The 18,903-nt window shown below is 52.8% G+C and overlaps 1 protein-coding gene across 2 annotated transcripts in view; it reads right to left on the bottom strand.

The window, feature by feature from the left end:
- The window catches only part of LOC122367401 (discoidin domain-containing receptor 2-like), a 97,002-nt gene that overhangs the window by 26,431 nt on the left and 51,668 nt on the right, over positions 1-18,903 (bottom strand). Inside the window, exons 9-11 of one of the 2 annotated variants that reach the window (XM_043340445.1) lie at positions 15,274-15,366; positions 4,800-4,996; positions 837-936 (exon numbers count right to left, since the gene is read on the bottom strand). In XM_043340445.1, the coding sequence (XP_043196380.1) occupies positions 837-936; positions 4,800-4,996; positions 15,274-15,366 (390 nt within the window). The remainder of the gene's footprint in view (positions 1-836; positions 937-4,799; positions 4,997-15,273; positions 15,367-18,903) is intronic. The other variant, XM_043340446.1, reaches the window with a different exon arrangement.

Raw genomic sequence — 18,903 nt, 5'->3', positions numbered from 1 at the left:
CTGAATACGCGCCATGGGTATTGCAAGACGTTTCTAAATTACCGTTTACCATAACGGCGCCAATTCAATGCGAGCACGACCAATAGTAGTGCAGCTATTGCCGAGGTGTCCATAGCGACGGCACGCCCCTCCCAAAAACGTCAGAATAATTTTCTGGTGCAGTCCTGCACCATTAACGTGCCGGTGAGCTATGAAATGATGCCACACAGACATACCGGCGGCATTGAGGTCCAGCCGCCTTCGCGTGTCCCCGCGCCATAGTTCCTCCCACAGCGGGCCTTCGTCGGGGTCCGGACCCGAGGAAGGCCCGAGGGGCGCGGGAGGGCACCACACCTCCTGGCCACTCATCACACAGACAAAGCGACCGAGCTGTTAGCGCCGCCGCATTCAAAAGGTGCGCTCATAAAGCGGCCCGTGTGTTATGCACTCCCCCGGCCAGGACGGTAACGCCCCGATAAATCGCTCCCAGATGCGGCCGGGACGCATACAAATTCACCTGACGCCCACGAGTGGCGGCGAGTATGTTTCTGTTCAACACCGCTGCAGAAAAGTGCAGCGATGAGCCCATAGCCTGTCTGCAATAAACCCGAATGCATAAAATGCATAGTTATGCAATTATAAATGCTCCTAGAGATCGTGCAGGAATGAGATCCACGCACCTCGCTGGTAGAATCTACGTGCCTGCCCTAACTAAGATGTGTGTGTAACAATGATGCTATAATTGCTATACCTATCCTGGGTGGGAATGAAATAGTTGCTACACTTAGAGCTACAATCGCATAGTGGATCACCGTACGATAGCGGCAGACTTCTCAAAGTCCCGATATTTAACTCACCTGCGTAATGTCCGGGGCTGAGTGGTTCTCCGTACTTCTCACAGATGGCGCTGTACGGGGTACGGTACCCCGACTCGGCGTACTGTTCACTCAGCGCGGTCTGAGGGAGACGGGGGCTCAGTGTCAGTGGGGGCTCACCGAATATGCGAGGTGACAAGGATACGAGAACCTAAGGAAGACGAGGAAATCATGGGAACTGACACTACAATGGAACGGATGCCCAAGGGGAGACAAGAAACAAAAATACCATCGAAAGAGTCATGATGAGACAGCCCAAGTCAGAAATGAATGGCCAGGAAGTGACAAGTTAGATCGCTTGAGTCAGAACTCGGATCAATAAAGTGATTCACAGTGGAAACAAGCCACAAAAACAGCCCGCTAAGCAGCTTGATAAACAGACGGATAAGCAACATACCGTGGTCGGATAAGCGGCCAAACTGACGGAGCAGCGCTGCACTAACCTTGACGAGGAGGAGGCGCGCGCGCAGCGTACAGTGTATCGGCCCGGACCGGTAACCGCTCTACGTGTCCGAAATGGTGAGTGGCTCGGGCAGATCAGGCCGGCCGGCGGTGTGCTCAGTAAACGCTGCACAATGTGCACTGTGCACCCATTCCGCCGGCGCGCGATACAGCGCTCTGTGCAGAGTGACCGGACAACGGTCGCCGATCGACTTGACACGGGGCTCTGAACTGAACAAAAGGCGGCGAGTTCGTCCTGGAGCGAGCGCCGCTTAGCTGGCGACAGGGTGCAGTTCGTCTTTCATTCACCTCCCCGCGGCCCGCCTGGTCAGCGCTGAGCGAGGTATTCAGCCAGCTCCCCCTCCCCCTCCTCCCTGTCGAGTGGAACCCGAATGGCATCAGTTTCTCTGATCCCTGTGCTGTCCAGGACTGGACCAGCTGAAAGGCTGCGAGGCAATGACCGACGACCATCCGCCACACCACATCGGGAAAGGGCTGAGATACGCATCTGCCGCTCATCGCAGTCTCGTGCCGGTTAGGTCAAAATCTCCGCTCACCGACGCCGTCCCCCTCCACAGCGGACCGGCCTGATTTATGTTCCGGGAGCGTCGGCGACTCTGGGACTGATCGGGAATCACCAAACAGTCGGCAGTGCTCGGCATTCCAAACGGGACACCGGCCGTAGAGCACTTCACGGATAGGCTTTTTAGGATCTGGCCCGGCCCATTTCCGGCAAGTCATATCCAGATCCGCCCATTATCCGCCTTTCTTTGAATATCAGAATCCGGCCCACCCATGGCCCGTATTGCAGCCAAACTTCCAAAAAATATCCGTAATAATCCGTTTCACCAATAACTGGTTTCACCCAAAACTGGACTAACAAATTCAATCTAAGGGACCAGACAGCCATACATCTCACAGACCATCATGGTTCCAAAAACCATGCTTATAAACCTAAAACCACATGAAAATCACCACATTGGTAAACTAGGTATCATCCTGCCGCTTAACACATTAGGTTAATTTTTAACTTCAATGTTGAATGTTAAAATTTGATCCGTTTTGATCCGGGTTCAACCTTCAATTCCCAAATCCGGCCCGCCCATATCCGTTCTTTTTTAACAAATTTAGAATCCAATCCTATCCGGTCCGCGGATTTATCCGTGGATAACGGATTTATCCGGCCCATGAAGTGCTCTAACCGGCCGCCCTGATCCGACCCACTCCCGGTGACCTGAGCCGGACTGGTTTGATGGCCAGCCGGCCGATTTTACAACCAGCTGCTATGGAGGATATCAGCCAGCAGGGTAAGTGAATCCGACTTTTGTTCAATCTAGAACTGTGCCGTGTCTGCATCCATCACATATCGAACTCTGATTATATTGGGCATATACACAGAACGGGTATAAGTAACTTGAGCGATGCTTGATCGTACCTTTCATTTTTATTAGATAGAAGTCGTTTCTAGCATTTCCTTCAGCCACTCCAAAGGTATCACACATTTAAGGTGACCTTTGACTTGGCTTGGCTTCCGTCACTACCTGTTTCAATGTCCTCACTGGTTTAGCTCGAGGGCGGCTTCCACTTGGCCTTGCCCTTCACCAAAACCTACAAGTCACATCCGGCGTCTGAAGTGGAGCAGATGACACTCGGTCCTGTGACCACCCACCTTCGCCCCTCCCCGCCCACTCAGAGGGAGGACCGGTCGTCACCAAAGCTATCTGTCTCGGCGGGCAGATCAGACGGACACCGAACAAGAGCGGCGTCTCACTAATGTCGGCTCTCATCAGCGTCCTCACGCCGACAAACGCGTCCAACAGGAACCTAGGACGACGGGGGTGGGGCGGCATCGCTTATCAGAGGGCACGGTCGCAGTCGGCGGTCTCGAGCGTTTGACGTCACCGGGACGCCGCAGTGACGATACCCATGAGCCGGAAGTGCCAAATATGTACCGGAATCAAACCGGAAGTTTGGTTAGGCAGAGCATTTCAACCTACATGCGACACTGGCGTTGGAGCTCAGCAGCGAGGTGGATCCTATCTTCAACAGGGCCCCACAGCATACTGAACAAAGGCTCGAAATGAGGCGTCACGTCTGATGAATTTCATCAAGCGACGCATAAATAGGCAATCTCCATGAGCTGTGGTCGCCTTACAAGCAGGCGCATTGTTCGCCGCCAAACAATGGATCCTGCAATGTGTCGTCTGGAACGACCCTGCTTCCGGGCATCATTCATACTGCGTCAGCGACGCGTCTCGTCTCGTCTCGTCTCGTCTCAGGGCTGTGATGACGTGTCCTGCGCACGTGGCGCAGTCAGGTCAGATGACAGCGTCGGGGTCGGATGACAGCGGCGATGGCTCAGCAGAAGCCTTGTTGCATGCTCAGCACAGTAGCAGCGGATGATGTTATGACTCGAGCGTGGGATGAGCCGCTCAGTGCACCGGGGGTCTCCGGTTCCCAGCCGGTCCGGCGGCCGCTCAGACTTGTCCGACTGAAGGGTGTCATGATGTCACTGACGGATGTGTAGGTGTTACTCATCCCTGAGATATGCGGAGATGTCGGGCCAGCTGAGGACATGCCCCAGTCGCCGGCGCGGCACCGTTCCCACCGGGGTCAGTGGGCTCCTAGTCAGTCTTGGCTGAGACATGTCGTTCGTTTCACGGTGGTCGGCAGACATGACGCGGTGCTCGGCTCGGTGAGCGCGTCACAATGCGGTCCTTCCGGTTATTCTTTCCACGGAGGCAGAACACAGGACCGTATGTACGAGTATGTACATGTGCAGCAGCCCACGCAGTGAAATGTCATCCCTTGTCGAGGCCGGCAATGTGTCCCTTTCGAGCAGAAATACATATGTTGCAGGACTGGGCTCCACCGGTCGACAGACGACCGCGCTTTGCTCCACGCAGCTCTGCTACTGCGTTTTTCATGAGCGATACCATATTTGCAGAGCGGAACAGGTTTTGCGGCCAGAGCGACCACCTACCAGTCATGTTAACAGTCAGTAAGTTGTGTTCTGGGTCCTCTGGAACCAGCAGAGACAACCCTCGAACCGGTGCTCAGCGCACCTGCGTCTTGTAATGGATTGTAGAAAGTGTCTGGGTTGAACGATGACCGCCTGCTGACTTTTGATGGCCAACAGACATGGTATCCAACATCCAGCACTTCTCTAATCATCATCGCCATGTACGGTACGGTGCGCGGTCGGTTCATAAGGTTTTGCACGGCAACTGCCAGAGTTCGCAAGCGTCTTGGTGCAGCTCTTGCACCGTAACTGTTAGGAATAGAAGCATCACAAATGTTGTCCCACCTTGCTTTCTCTGACTGGAAGCTAGCTTCAAAGATCATTTCATGTTGATAATCCTAACACGCACGAAAAAAAGATTCGTGAATGGTAAACAAGGACTTCGCCTTTTAACAACAAGCTTACCACCTCAGTCCTCTTTCCAACCGCTACACACGAAACCCCAACCTATCTCAACCACGCCAAGCACACCCGTCACCCACCTTTCCGCCGTCTGTGGGCAGCTGCTGGGTGTAGGCCGGCGCCAGCTGGCTGACGATCTGGGTGCCGGGCCTCTGACCGCGCACCCGGTGCACTATGTACAGGATCACCAACACCAGCACCAGGATGACGGTGGCCAGAGCGCCGATCAGACCGATGTGCTCGCCGGAGAGACCGCCGCCAGCGCCGGCCGACGCTGCTGCCGGAGAGGGGTGGGAGGTCACCGGAGAGCAGCGCTGATGGTGGGACGGTTTGCCAGTGGGGGCAAATTTAGGCTGATTAGTTAGGCATAATGTAGAAGACTGAAATGACATAAAATTGAATTTTTACATGACTTGGCGTCGTTGTTTTTTTTTTGTCTCACTAAAACATGATGCCAAAAGCGGAAGTTCTTCCACACCATGGCCTGGACCACTCCAGACGCTGCCTTCTGAACCACATCTTATGGCTTTCACCGAAACCTCGCGGCCCCATCCCGAAGGACGCCAACATGGCGTCGCTCATCAAGACACTAAGGACGCCATTAGTCAAACGGCGACGTTCGGCGGCGCCTATGTTGGGTTAGCTAATGCACGCCGACTGTGAGGAAACGTGGCAGGGCGAGGCGGCGACGGAAACCGTCCATCACTCGGCCGCCGTTCATATTGTGTGACAAAGTGTGATTGTCAGTGTTACAGGTGCGGTAAAGAATGGCTCAGTGCAGTGCATTGAGGAGCGATTAGCGCTGAGGTTCGTATGGTTCACCGCGAGCGGCACGCCATTTACTGCATCAGGTCCATAAATGCTCCGATCAATACGTGTAATGGCACATCAGTGTAGGCCACTAGGATTCAGCAAGCTGTATTCCTCGTGCAAGACGCATCGTCTTTGCAACTGTTATAAACGACTTGTAATTGCTTTGCTAATCGTAAAACGTTTCCAAAAGGGTCCGCTAATTATTCGCGCCTAGCACAACAGCCCTTAGGAGACTACTCCGGTTCCGCCAGCGCTTGGGGCAGCTTCCATAAAACACTCTTCCTCCCCACGGACGATTCTCATCAGCTCCCTAGCCCTCCCTACGGAGAGCACTACCGTTTTAAACCGTTTCAGTCTCTCCCTCCGCAGCTCTCGGCACCCTGCGCGGGCGGTCCGACGGGCCGCTCAGAGGAGTCGGTGAGAGGGACCAGGCATGGGTGGCCGGCATCAGGGCCTCCTCGGCTGCCCACCAGATTAAGGCACCGCCGGACAACAGACAGAGTTATTCGGCTCGTCCATCCTGCAGAAGTGTCGGCCAGCCGTCCGTTTATTCGCCCATAAAGTGAGGTAATTCGTGGGCGGTACGGGCTGCGGCGGGGGCGGCGGCGCGCGAGTGCAGACCCCAGGGATGTCTGGAGGTGTGTCGGCCGGCGGAGGTAGATGGACATGGCATTTGGTTGAGATTCTCGGCAACTAGCACCTGCTGATGAGCCATCGTCATGGCTGAGCTAGCTTTGTCTTTATAGGTGGGGGGTGGGGGGGGGGTGTGTCAGCCAGAGGTTTTGCAGCATTTCTGATGGATTTTGCAGAGACCTGACAACAGAGGTAAGGTAAGGCGTTTTCCAATACTCAGGGCATGGTTTTCGTGTTCCATATTACCATGCATATACTTTTACGTTGGGCCTTCAACGTGTCACCTATTAATATTTCCCATAATATAAGCGCGACACTAAGCCGGTACACAGCATTAAATTGATGGTCAGCCATTCAAAACAGGCTCATGGCAAGGCGTCTTTTGGAGCCCGTCCACCGTCAAGGGGCGGCCCTTTCACAGGACTGTCCTTGGTTCGCTTTGAACGGCATAGCCGGGTACAGCCCTCTGGGAAGCACGTGTTCCGAGCCGAGCACCGGAGCACACTGCCTCGGCAACGCCCGCCTAATCGACGCCACAACCGCATTCCAAATTAGCTGCGCGGGCGGAGTCGCCGAATGAAATCATTTGCACCATCATTCAATTAGCCCGCGGGCGCATAAGGTCCAGCCTTTTTCAGCAGGTGCACTGGAAGTCAAATGTCGTGAAACTGGTGCCCGTGTGTGCTCCAATACGAGACGCTATCTGATCCCAGTCGGCTACACAGCGAACGGGTAAGGCTATCTGCCGACTGCACAATCGTGCCCTGAACCTTGTCAGATCATTTCAAAGTAAAACAAGCGTAAAAGAGGCGGCTTTTCCGCATCGCGTTTGCAGAGCATCAAATGTAGTCTTAAATCGTGCATCAGTTATGCCAAAAATGGGGCGCGTGCGCATGCTAGACGTGCGCTCCGTTATTTTTATGCTACTGAGCGTCAGGTTCTTCCCAGTTAGATCAATTGTGAGACGGTAGGTGCCGTCATTTATAACGCACGGCTCGCTCGAGAAGATGACACTGCAGAACATATAACGAAAATATAAAATCGAGAAGAAGAGTGCAATATTTACATCTGAGCGCGTGAAGTGCATGACAGCAGTCATATTCAAGCTCCATAACACAATTTACTCCCACAGCTGAAACTCGTAGAAGTATGTTCTTGATTGGAGGTAACGCTCAACTCCTCGTTTCATTAGCCACATTTGGCCCACTGGCCTTTAGTGGGTTTGGGTCTCGTGGTAAGCGGGCCAGGAGTGGGCTCTGAGAGGGCGGTCACGTTACACCTGTGTTGTAACCCGGCCGAGAACTGTGGGAGCCGACTCAGCCAGGCGTCTCGCTCCATTCACCGGCCTCCAATTAGCCGCGCGCTGGCCGGTCCTTTGTCGATGCACGCGGCCCTCAATGGGCCCGACACCGCCGCCACTTAGGTACCACCGCCGTGTTGCAACAGCGTCGAGCCTGACCCGAAGAAAGGCTGGACGACAGTTGGCGGAGGCGGGAGCGGCGGCACGGCGAGGGGAGGGCGGGGTGGCGAGAGCCCGGTCAGTGGCTCGAGTGTTTGGTGCTTGGGAGCATTAGCCACCGACCTGATACGAGCTGAATGACTCGAGTGACTCGGCGTCGGACTCGAGTCATCCGGCGGACAAATGTTCGGCCGCTGGACGGCAACCGCTGACTGCACGCCGGTCGGTGACGCCGCTACAATGACCAAGATGAATGGCCCGCGAAATTAGCATCGACCCGCTGCAATGGCTTCCACCTAATGTTCCCGTTGATACGCTCTTTCGAAACGCTCTCCTCTGAAAATGTATGTATAATGATGATGTTTTCACTTTGATTTTTTTTTACCGGAAGATGCCAGTTTTAATTAATTCTTTTCAAACGAGCGAAACTTTGAAGCGAGTTTCCGTTCCCGAGAACACAGGGTTTCCAGAAAAGAGAAGAATGATTTAATGGCATGCCTCAATCGGCGTCGGTTTGAGTAAAAGGCGGATCAAAGGAAGCTGAAAAGCAATTCCATAAGCTGGACCAGACCGAGCCTTGAGAATGATTCAAGCATTAAAAAAAAAACGCCCCACAATGGAAATGTGAAGGAATTCTTGGAAAACTCGTAAAAATGGTGATTTATTGAAAACACCTAACGAAGCATGCAGAAGCGTTTCAGTGGAATGTTTGCCTCATCATGCAAACACAAAAATGTTGCCAAATAAGTGACTTCAAGTAGCGAGATGGACATAGTCAAGTTACATAACCCCGTTCTTCCACATTGCCAATCACAGGCAGAAGCACATCCCACCCAAACAACGCTAAGCAGAACGCTCGGCCTCCTCTTTCGGCACGTGAAGGGCAGTCAAGGTCAAAGGGTCACAGACAGCCTCTTTCTAGCAGCCTGATCACAGCAGGAGTCCGGCGCGGGCTCCTTCACCAGGCCACTCAGTCTTTCACCGGACTGAAAGGTGCACCCCGCCGCTCAGCTATTTCACGCCGCATCATCAATCAATTAATTCGGCGCGCCACAATTGAAATATCATGCCGATGACGCTGTGATGACGACGCTTGGCGGAGGCATCTGAATGACGCAGGGTGGGATTTTGGGACCCGTGGTCTTCGCAGAGCGGTACCTCACATCCTCTTACGCCACCTCCTTGGAGCGGTACTAATTGAAACGTCGCCGAGCTCTTGTGACTAATGAGACCGTGACGCGGGTCACTTGGTGTGACGCAGTTAATCACCGCTAACGAGTCAAATGTGGCGCACGGGGGATGTGCGCCAGCGGCAGCGGCGTGGTGTCGGCGACGTTCGTAGAAACGGCGAAGAAGACCTTCCAGTTGGCGAGGGTGAGGCTGCGGAGGGTGAACTGAATGGATAGGAACACGGACCGAGGGAGAGTACACCAATCATGACTGATAATTTCATATAACACCGAATTTCACTCGATAGCAATAACAATCGACCCTTTTACCAGCCATGAAAGCAATACCTTCATTCTCACAAAACACAAGCCGTCCGGCGTCAACATTTTCAACATATTATCTCATAAAATAAAAGGTCACTTTATGTTATTTCACAGTTTTATTTAATGTGGAGATGCTAAAATGACGTTCCGTTGAGCATCTCTGAGGGAGGCCATACTAAAAAGCAAAACCTTGCTCTCCCCCGGGGGCTCTACCCACTCGTTACAGCTCCACGAGGAGGATTGACGGCCAGCCGTTTTTGGCCGCAGACCTGCCGCGTGCCGGGCAAGGGAAAAGCGGCCCGGTGGCCCGATTAATTACCCATTATCGCTGGTCCACGCGCCGGTCCACTGACCGCAGTGTCCGACTATAATTGGCGGTGTCCCATGTGTTGGACATGCTCGGCGGCGGCGGGCTCTTCTGATAGCGCAGCCGAGGAACGGCCAGGATCGGGAGGGGAGGGAGGACGGGAGGTGGGCATTCGTATGCGAGTCTCGTCTCCGTGCGGCCACGGTGGGACGGAGGAGACGACCGGCCGACACGACCAGCCGACAGCAGCTGACCAGGGCACGTAGCGCCGTCCTTCTTCGGGGGAGGGGACAGCCGACAGTTCGGCATTTGGAGGTGAAAGGGAGCAGTAGGAGACGGCGGTGTGGGAGGAGAGGCATGGAGAGAGAGAGAGAGAGAGAGAGAGAGAGAGAGAGAGAGAGAGAGAGAGAGAGAGAGAGAGAGAGAGAGAGAGAGAGAGAGAGAGAGAGAGAGGAGAGAGAGAGAGAGAGAGAGAGAGAGAGAGAGAGAGAGAGAGAGAGAAAGAGAGAGAGAGAGAGACAGAGAGAGACAGAGAGAGAGAGAGAGAGAGAGAGAGAGAGAGGAGAGAGAGAGAGAGAGAGAGAGAGAGAGAGAGAGAGAGAGAGAGAGAGAGAGAGAGAGAGAGAGAGAGAGAGAGAGAGAGAGAGAGAGAGAGAGAGAGAGAGAGAGAGAGAGAGAGAGAGAGAGAGAGAGAGAGAGAGAGAGAGAGAGAGAGAGAGAGAGAGAGAGAGAGAGAGAGAGAGAGAGAGAGAGAGCGTAGTGAAGGAGAAGGCTCCGATATCTGTTCCAAATCAACACCAACCCTCGCTTTCCATGAACCCCGATTTGCTGTGCATCTCTGCAGATGGAGCCGCCCGCATAATCTCTAACTCACGGCGCCGCTGTAAAGGTCACGGATAGTACGGCGGCGACAGTTTATGATTGATATAAATGCAGAGCACTCAACTGTGAAACGCTTCCACTGTCAGTTCGAGGAGTGATGCGGAGCTCAGGGCAGGCGTCGTCGGCTGGGATGTGGTGGTTCATGTGAATCTACGGCCACCGCGAGTGGTGAGATGGTTATTTTCGGTGATAAGTGTGGCACATTTCATATTTTAGAGAGCCAGAGATAAGTGCTGCATATGTGTATGTATGTATGTATGTATGTATGTATGTATGTATTTATGTATGCATGTATGTAGGTAGGTAGGTATGCATTCCCGAGCTGAGACCACTGAATATTATTAGGGAGACTAGCGACAAGCCTGCCGCTGCCCTGGGTTATCTGAGGCTAGATGACCGCGGCACAGGAATGGACACTAGACGATCCATTGCTGTGCCGCTATATTAGCCGTTTTCACGACGGGCTATCCGGCGAGCGCACCTAATTTGACCAAATCTGCACCTTATCTCTTTTACAGGAAATATCTTTATTTTATGAATTTATTTAAGTGTTTTCATCGATGATACTCTCTGATAATATGACAAAGTGCATGGCTAGGCGTATAAGCAATTAGTCCAACCCTTGCTGATAGCTCCTAAGAGACACACTGAGCCTAATTTGACCAAATCTGCACCTAATTTGCACTAGATGTGCACCGAATGTGTACTAGATGGCCGTCTCGAAAACGGCTATTTCCTACTAAGACTGCCCTTAGGTCAATGGGGCTTCAGCTTCACTATCGCCCGGCAAACCAATGCACAGTTTAACCTCCTACAAACGTGGTTGTAGGAAGTCAGGAGGTCTGTATACAAAGTTATTAAACAGTGGCATTCCCAACATGCCTTGCTAGCCACGGAGCCCTTGATTAATGAGTATTATCTCCACATCGGATAAGCTCACTTACCCCAGCCTGGCTTAGAGCCAAATAAGATAACATTAAAGTAATCATAATAAATAATTCTACTAAAGAAACAAGCCGAAACCATTCAGACGTGTACCATATTCAGAGTCCCGCGGTGTTTTAGTGGGGCGGTGAGTGGCCTGATTAACGCAGCTCATTAGCTCCGTCAAAGGTAATGGAACCGACGCGGATCGGTTTCTCCTAATCTACGTCCACAGCCTTCGCCGTGCCCGGACCGTGCAATTTGTTCCGGCGCCGTGCACTGTGCACCGTGCACACCGCCCCGCCGTGCAGCCCACGGTGTGCACAGGCAGTCACATCAGCGCCCTGGCGCCGTTTGTCACCCCGACCAGTTCCAAGGGGCTGGGAAACCTCCGCGGCTCAGTCCACATCCTTACACCAAATGGCGTTCAAGCTGGGGAATGAACTGACGCCGGCATTGAATGCGCCTTCAGCCAACTCTGATGATAATGCTGATGATGATTTGGGCGGTTACGTCATTGCCAAAAGTGTTGGACTGTCACGTGTCTCTCCCTCTCCATCTCTCTCCCTCTCTCTCTCTCTCTCTCTCCCTCTCTCTCCCTCTCTCTCTCCCTCTCTCTCTCTCACTCTCTCTATCTCTCTCTTTCTCCCTCTATTCCTGCTACAGAGGCAGCCGTGTGGTGCTTCACTGGCGGACCGATTGGGCTCGTTTCCAGCGGAGACTGAGCCCATTTGGAAAACGTCAACTCCGGCCCCGAGAGCGAGAGACCTTGGTCAGACCGGGGAAACGAAACTATTCGTCCTGGGATGACTGGTGGTCCAGATGGGACACATATGGTAGTGCTGAATTAATCCATGAAAAGTTTCATGTAATGGAAGAAATATTCCAAGTTCTAAAATTATCCCAAATGAATGCGTATTAATGACAAAACTAGCCAAAAATATTATACAGGCATTTGGCAATCTTTCAATATTTTATTTTGCAAATTGATTTATTCTCTATGTGGTTTATTCAGAAACAGGACACCATTACCTTGTTGGATTGAGGTCCAACCACGAACCGCTCTGGGCATTCCTACAAAAGTTAAAAGAGTGGCAAGCCATACGGGAGCCATTCGTGAATTTCCCTGGAGAAGTCCAACAATCAACAGAAAAGCTCTTATTGCCAGCTGCACTTCCGGAACGAAGTGGTTGTAGTGGGTACGCTACCTTCTCAATTCCTCGCCAGTGTGGCTTAGTAGTAGATTATAGATAAATAGTTTGGTCTTCAGCGGTATCTCGTCTCTTCCAGCACGATATGATTTTGGTGAGATCATGTTTTTTTATTGTTTATTTACTCAGTATTTCAATTTTTCTTCCGTTTAGATATCAAAATTTCAAATTCAGTAAGTTATTTGAAATGTAGAACTACGTACCACCAGTAATATTAATATGTAGCTCAACTTGTCGGTGTAGTCCATAAGCAGCCTGTGGGCAGGCCAAGGAAAAGATTGACGCTTATTACATATTCAACGATGCCGTTTCCGTGTATTGCGAGTCAAAACTCCTCGACAATGCCAGTTGCGCCACCATCGCTGTTCCGCTTCGTCCCTCCAAACACACAGATTCAGCAGGACCCTATAGCTGGCCACCCAGGTCAGCGGGCGCGGACAGACCACCCTTCCTCTCCGCCCCTGAGCGATGGTGAGCCGCCGACTCGACAAATGTGACGCGCTGGACACAATGCTAGCGCAGTGGCGACGAGACCGCGCCGCCCGGCAAACGAAATCAGGTGCCGCATGTCGAGTGGAGACAGGAGAGAGGAGAGGAAGAGAGAGAGAGAGGGAGAGAGAGAGAGAGAGAGAGAGAGAGGGAGGGAGGGAGGTAGGGAGAGGGGGCACGACGAGGTCGTGACTCCGAGGAGGACGGGCCGTGACCACGAAGGGCCGTACGCAGGTGCCTCCGATCGGCTTCGACTGTCAGACGAGCTCTTTCCCATGTGTTGGGCCTGAGCCTGAGGTTACACGTGCAGGTATTCCACCGAAGTTCGGTGTGGGCATTTGCTACGAGCTAAATGGAATGTGTTGGGAGATAGGACAAAGTAGCTTCGGAGGAGCTTCGGAGGAGCTTCGGAAGATTTCTGTTGCGCATCAGCTACGCCTGTTCTCGTAAACCACTTCTTCGTAACCAACTTTGGTCTGCATCTACTTCTGGCTCTCATCTCTCTATCCGACACTGATCCGCAGTGACCTGCCCCCCCCCCCCCTCCTGTCCTCCTGACCGGCCCTCACGATACGATAGGCCTATGAGAGGGTGGGCGGGCCTCTCTCGGGTCGGTGGGCGGTCAGGACATGTCCATCCCTTTGACGGCCGTCTGACCGGGCCGTATATCTGACCCACCACTCAGTGTTGCCGACCCGGCCACTGACAGGGTGACGGGCCGACATCGGACAGGCAGGGCCACCCGACACACACACGGGCTGACGGATTGACAGGCGGTCCAGGGACATGGGTGCAGCCTCACCGGACAGCGTCCGTCGCGCTGATACGAGGGCGTTGATGTTCGGTCAGTCAGAATAGCAGAGTGGTATCGACTTGAAGGAGACAGCTACGGCTAAGTAGTCACAGTCGGTTATGCCTGATCACTATTGTTATGGCTGGGTCAATAAATCATTGTGGCCGGTCAAATCAGATTTCCAGATTTCCAGATGATAAAAGTTCCAATGAATCAACGTCAGGTCAAAACCAATATCACGTTATTATCGCTCATATGCCTAACCGTTGATATATGTTCCGGGAAACTTCAACATAACCACATTAGCAATCGCGATCGGTGTGAAATTACGTCGTCAATTACAATAAGACAATTTGGGGCTGTGGATTTCACAATATTCCTAGCAAGGGCTTGTAAGTTCCCTCACGGAACTCAGTGCAATCTACTATTAGTTGACAACAGGTATCCAATGCGTGCTTACATTAAAATCGTGTATACGCTAATGAATGGTCATGAGATTTCTATGCCACCTGACGCAACAAAGTCCGTTCTCGAGGACGTTTCGGTCTTCACGGCTTGTCTACTGAGAACTCAAAGCTTGCAATGCCGTTATATGATTCACCCTAAGGTCAAGTCATGGGTTTGGTCTGGTCTGTTCTGGTTCGGTCTAGTCTGCTGTGGTTATATGCTGTTGTCTGGTCTGGTCGGGTTAGGTCAGGTCAGGTCAGGTCAGGTCAGGTCAGGTCAGGTCAGATCAGGTCAGGTCAGGTCAGGTCAGGTCAGGTCAGGTCGGGTCGGGTCGGAAAAGGCCTCGGACTAGGCTGCAGAGTCTCACCTGGGGTCGGTCCAGTCAGGCAGCTCGGGCTGTCTTGGCTGGGGCCTGGCCGGGCCGAATGAGGATTGGACTGTTCCTGAACGCCAAGATCTCGTCTCCGACCGTCCCGACATATATTGGCGGCATAAAGGCCATTCCATGAGAATGACGGGTATGTCACCCACGTAGAAATTCGTATGGAATTTCACGGCTATTGTTGCTACGCTATGACAACCAGTAAAACGTCCCGAAAATGAAATAGCTTGAAAGAAAAAGCAGTAAACCGACGATTCCTTTTCAATTTAGACGAAATCCACCTCAGGAAAGATTCATCTAATGGCTAATCCTGAAGGAATGATATCCAGTGATTCTGACTTCAGAAGCGCCGTGGAATATCCCGGCACTTCGCCTTATCCCAGTTCGCGACGGTAGAACACTGGCAGTAACGCTACGAGGTGCTGTGATAGCATATCCGATCGCGTCAGACACCGTGACGTTCGTTCAAACGTCCGTGGTCGGACGTATGGCTGCACCGTGACTTTTCGTGATCGATCGTGACTCGTGACCAAAAGCGACTCGTGACGGTGACAGTGACACTGGTCTGAAACAAAGTTCTACCAAGAAACTGCGACTGTGACTGAGTGTGAGTAAGAGTCGAGCAGCGAGCTGTGACAGACTGTGACTGTCATGATGTGTGTGTATGATCGGCTGTGACTCGTGACCGTTGTGAAGGCCGTGATTGTGAGTTGTGACTGACCTATGCCGCTGCCCGCTCCTGCGCTGTGACCTGCAGCTCCATTGTTCAACAGCACTGGTCCAGTCTCGTCGGAAAAGTTGCCGATGGCAGGTTCTGCAAATAAACAACAATAATCAGGTTAGGTGGTAATACAAGGTATCATGTTGCGTCACATACGATGAAATTAATATCGCATGAGGTCAAGACAATTGTCGAGTATGTGGCGGCTCAGATTTACCCAAATTCATTTACCTGTCACGCTACACTTCGCGAATTATGACTTTTTCATCAAGCAAAACCAATGCGTAACACACAAAAACATAATATTTCTTTGGCACCGAGAACCCAAAATCATGTTTTTTTTTTTGTAGTCAGCAAAACGTGACTTCCTGGTGAGTTAGAACGTGATATCATTAGCGTTACTGAAGCCGACAGCTACATGACCTTCCCAAATCTCGCTGTCCATTGGTAATCTACACCACCCCGGCACCCCGCCTGCGTTCGGCCGTCCGGCCCCGTCCGCGGAGCCCTCATACGACGACAGCAGTCAGATAACATCTGATAGCTGGACGGCGCTAAGTTCCCTGTTCGAACCACTTCCAACAGCCGAATCTGGCGACGGCCGATCGATCTCGCCTCTATCCTGGATTCCGGGCCGCGGACGGACCGGTCGCCTGGGTCCAGCTGAGCGGTTGGTTGGTCCGGACCGGGACCGGTCTCCTGGCGACAGTGAAGGATGGTCCGCGGACCGCAGCTGCGTCTCTGAGCAGCTGAGCACCGCCGGTACAGGACGCATCCAACCAACGGTGCATAACCATCTCTTACCGCCGCTACAGGCTAATGCTGACCAGATGGCAGGATTTGAGGCCGTACTCTGACATGTCACCTCAGTCAGTCCCATTGTGTTGCGCCTTAGACTAGTATCGATAGCACGTGCCAGGGGAGCGAAGCAGGCGACCGGGTGTTCCGTCCCGCCGATGTGAAGCCCCACGCCTGCCCGCCCCGCGCGGCTCCGTTACCGCCAGGTAGTGCGGTGCATTGAGCAAGGAGCACTGTTGCGAAACGCCACGGTGGAGATTTCAGGGGCGGGCAGGGTTTCGGTCGGATAAAACCAAGGAAGCCGGACATTGGCGCCGAAGCCGCCCATTTACAACACCGCTACAGTGAGACGGCTAGGAGACAACACCTTAGGCATCGGAGGTCCCTCATACGAGCTAGAGGGATTTGTAATAACGTGTTTACTGTTTATGTAAGGGAGGTCAGGATCGCCCCTTGTCTTATGTATACAAATGTCTTGTTGAGATACGACGCCATGGTCATTCCAATTGAAGAACAGTAATCCCCACCCCCCAAATCAATTGTATTTCATGACTACTTCCCATTGAGACACATTTCCCACTTGACACTTCCCATTCCCAAGGATCATCCCAGAACCCACAGCCCCTCGCTGCCCCACAAGGACGCCTCGCGCACCGTCTTCAGTGGGCGACAGCTGATGGCACGACGTCAATCAATCGGGCACCCTGGCCAGACGGAGACGCGTATCGACCTGCCACCACCGTCAACAAGACGTCGCCGTCGCCGTCGCCGGTCGGAGCTGTTGCCTCCGACTCGGCGGCTCCGCTCCTCGCTTGTTAGTCCAGGAAATGAGCGGGTGGCCACGGAGAATAGAAATGAGCCGCCCGAGCGGCGCGCGCCGGGATCGCGGAGTCAGCACGGAGGTGCTCCGTCCAGCAGGATTCTGGGAGGCCCGGAAAAGTTTAATAGCGATATAAAGTGTTTTCAGGGTAGCTGTGATGAATGGGAGAGTTGGAGGCTTGTGGACGCGACTGGACTGGGAAGGGAGGAACTTCATGGTTGGGGAAGGAACTTCAAGAATGAGAAACAAAGATTGTGTATTATTTTGCTGATCTCTGATTACATCACATCCTTATTTCCAGCCGTTTTCTTGTAAGATAATCGTCTCGGAGTGGCGCACAGCCCGGTAAGTCGTTCGGCGGATTTAGCGAGGAAATATGGCAGAGGGCATGGCTGTGGCAGGTTGCCCATTTGCCACGGCGACACGCCATAATTTTCCAGTCAGAATTCTTAAGAAGACAGCGAATTCGGCCGAAGGCGCTGTCAGAAAAAGTAGCACTCTTCCACCGAGCTGTGACATTTGATTAAACAAAAGGGGCGTACAACAAGTCGGAATTGGCAGAAACTCCTGTTGGGCGATCAACAACAAGCACGATTCCAAGATTTGACTTTCTGGCGTGCGCACGTCAAACCACAACTGACGAATCACGCCCGAATCGATACGCTGCTGACAATAACAGAAGCTCGACAAGCATGCGATCGTTTCGCATGCGGTGCGCCTTCAGCCGCTCGTACGAAAACAAAGTGGACAGAATTGAATCGCTAAGCAATGGAGACTTTATACATCTAGCTTTATCTGTCATTTCATCAGCTGCTGCAGAAAAAAAATGTATGCAGCATGCATTATTTGATCAACCCTACTCGAAATCACATTTGTCTATCATTCATAGCTACAACTTTAATCATTCAATTAATTCCGGTTAATAAGTTGAGTCAGTTTGACTTCAAATTTATTGGCTCAAACCAAACTCCCTGGCCTCCTGTGGAGATAACCGAATGAGCCCGAGCGGCAGCACCCGGCTCAGGCCCAGTGGCAGCTTCCGACGGCGTGTTTTCGACCGGCTGTGTGCGACCGATATCGGTTACAGCAAATCACCGTCCAGCTGGGGCGTCTCAGTGGGCGGACGACACCCTGAGTCCTGACGTGTTTATAGAGGACGCACGACCGAGACGACACCTTCGAGAGACCGCTCCGGCGGGGACTGAGACCGTCGCGCCCCGGGTGGGCTAACATTAGCGAACATAACTCAAAAATATGCAGAAAATGTTGAAATAAACACCGTGTGATGTAGATGGTACTAACTACTAAGCGCAGGTATGGTTAGTGGCGTTACTGTGAATCATACGATTGTCATATCGTTTCTGGGTCGACCTAACAGGATCCGTACCATCTCAAAAGACATCATATCTGCTGAATGCTGGTGCAAGCTACTATCGATACTTTCAAATGGACCAAAAGGTGGACACTCAATCCGCATACCTACCTGCCCTGCCCACCTTCGTGCTTCCTCAGGCAGGATACCTGGCGACTGGGATCATTCACCCGCCCAGCGATCGCAAGGCGTTCCCTGTCCGGTTCTCCGCCACCCACTCGATGGATCGGTCCAATTACGCGTGGGCGGGGTCGTGTGGTGACAGGGGAACTTTCGAGCGCCGAGAGAGCGGCGTGAGTACGTATCCTGGCTCGTCAACATCATCTCTTGTCGAGTACTCACGGAGCACCGCACATAACAACTCGTCCACTTGAACTCAGCGGCGAGAGCTCTCCAAACGGCACCTGGCGAGTGGCCGGTCGCCGTCAGATCCACCAAATATCTGATTAGCTGACCCTCACCGGACGCGCACAACATCCTGCAGCAAGGGGGAGCTGTGTCTGTCCTCCTGCTGTGTGCGTGTCCAAGAGGGCGGGTCCGTCGCCGCCGTCACCGAACCATCAGCGCAGCTCCATCAGCTCGCCGTACATCATTAATGGGTCCCCGCCGGCTCACGTTGATAGCGTTCGCAAGTGCTCCG

Source organism: Amphibalanus amphitrite, unplaced genomic scaffold (genome assembly GCF_019059575.1).
Source record: "Amphibalanus amphitrite isolate SeventyFive unplaced genomic scaffold, NRLGWU_Aamphi_draft 000867F_arrow, whole genome shotgun sequence".
NCBI lineage: Eukaryota > Metazoa > Arthropoda > Thecostraca > Balanomorpha > Balanidae > Amphibalanus > Amphibalanus amphitrite.
Note: the sequence above shows the minus strand (reverse complement) of the source record. Positions and strands in the feature narration are given on the sequence as shown.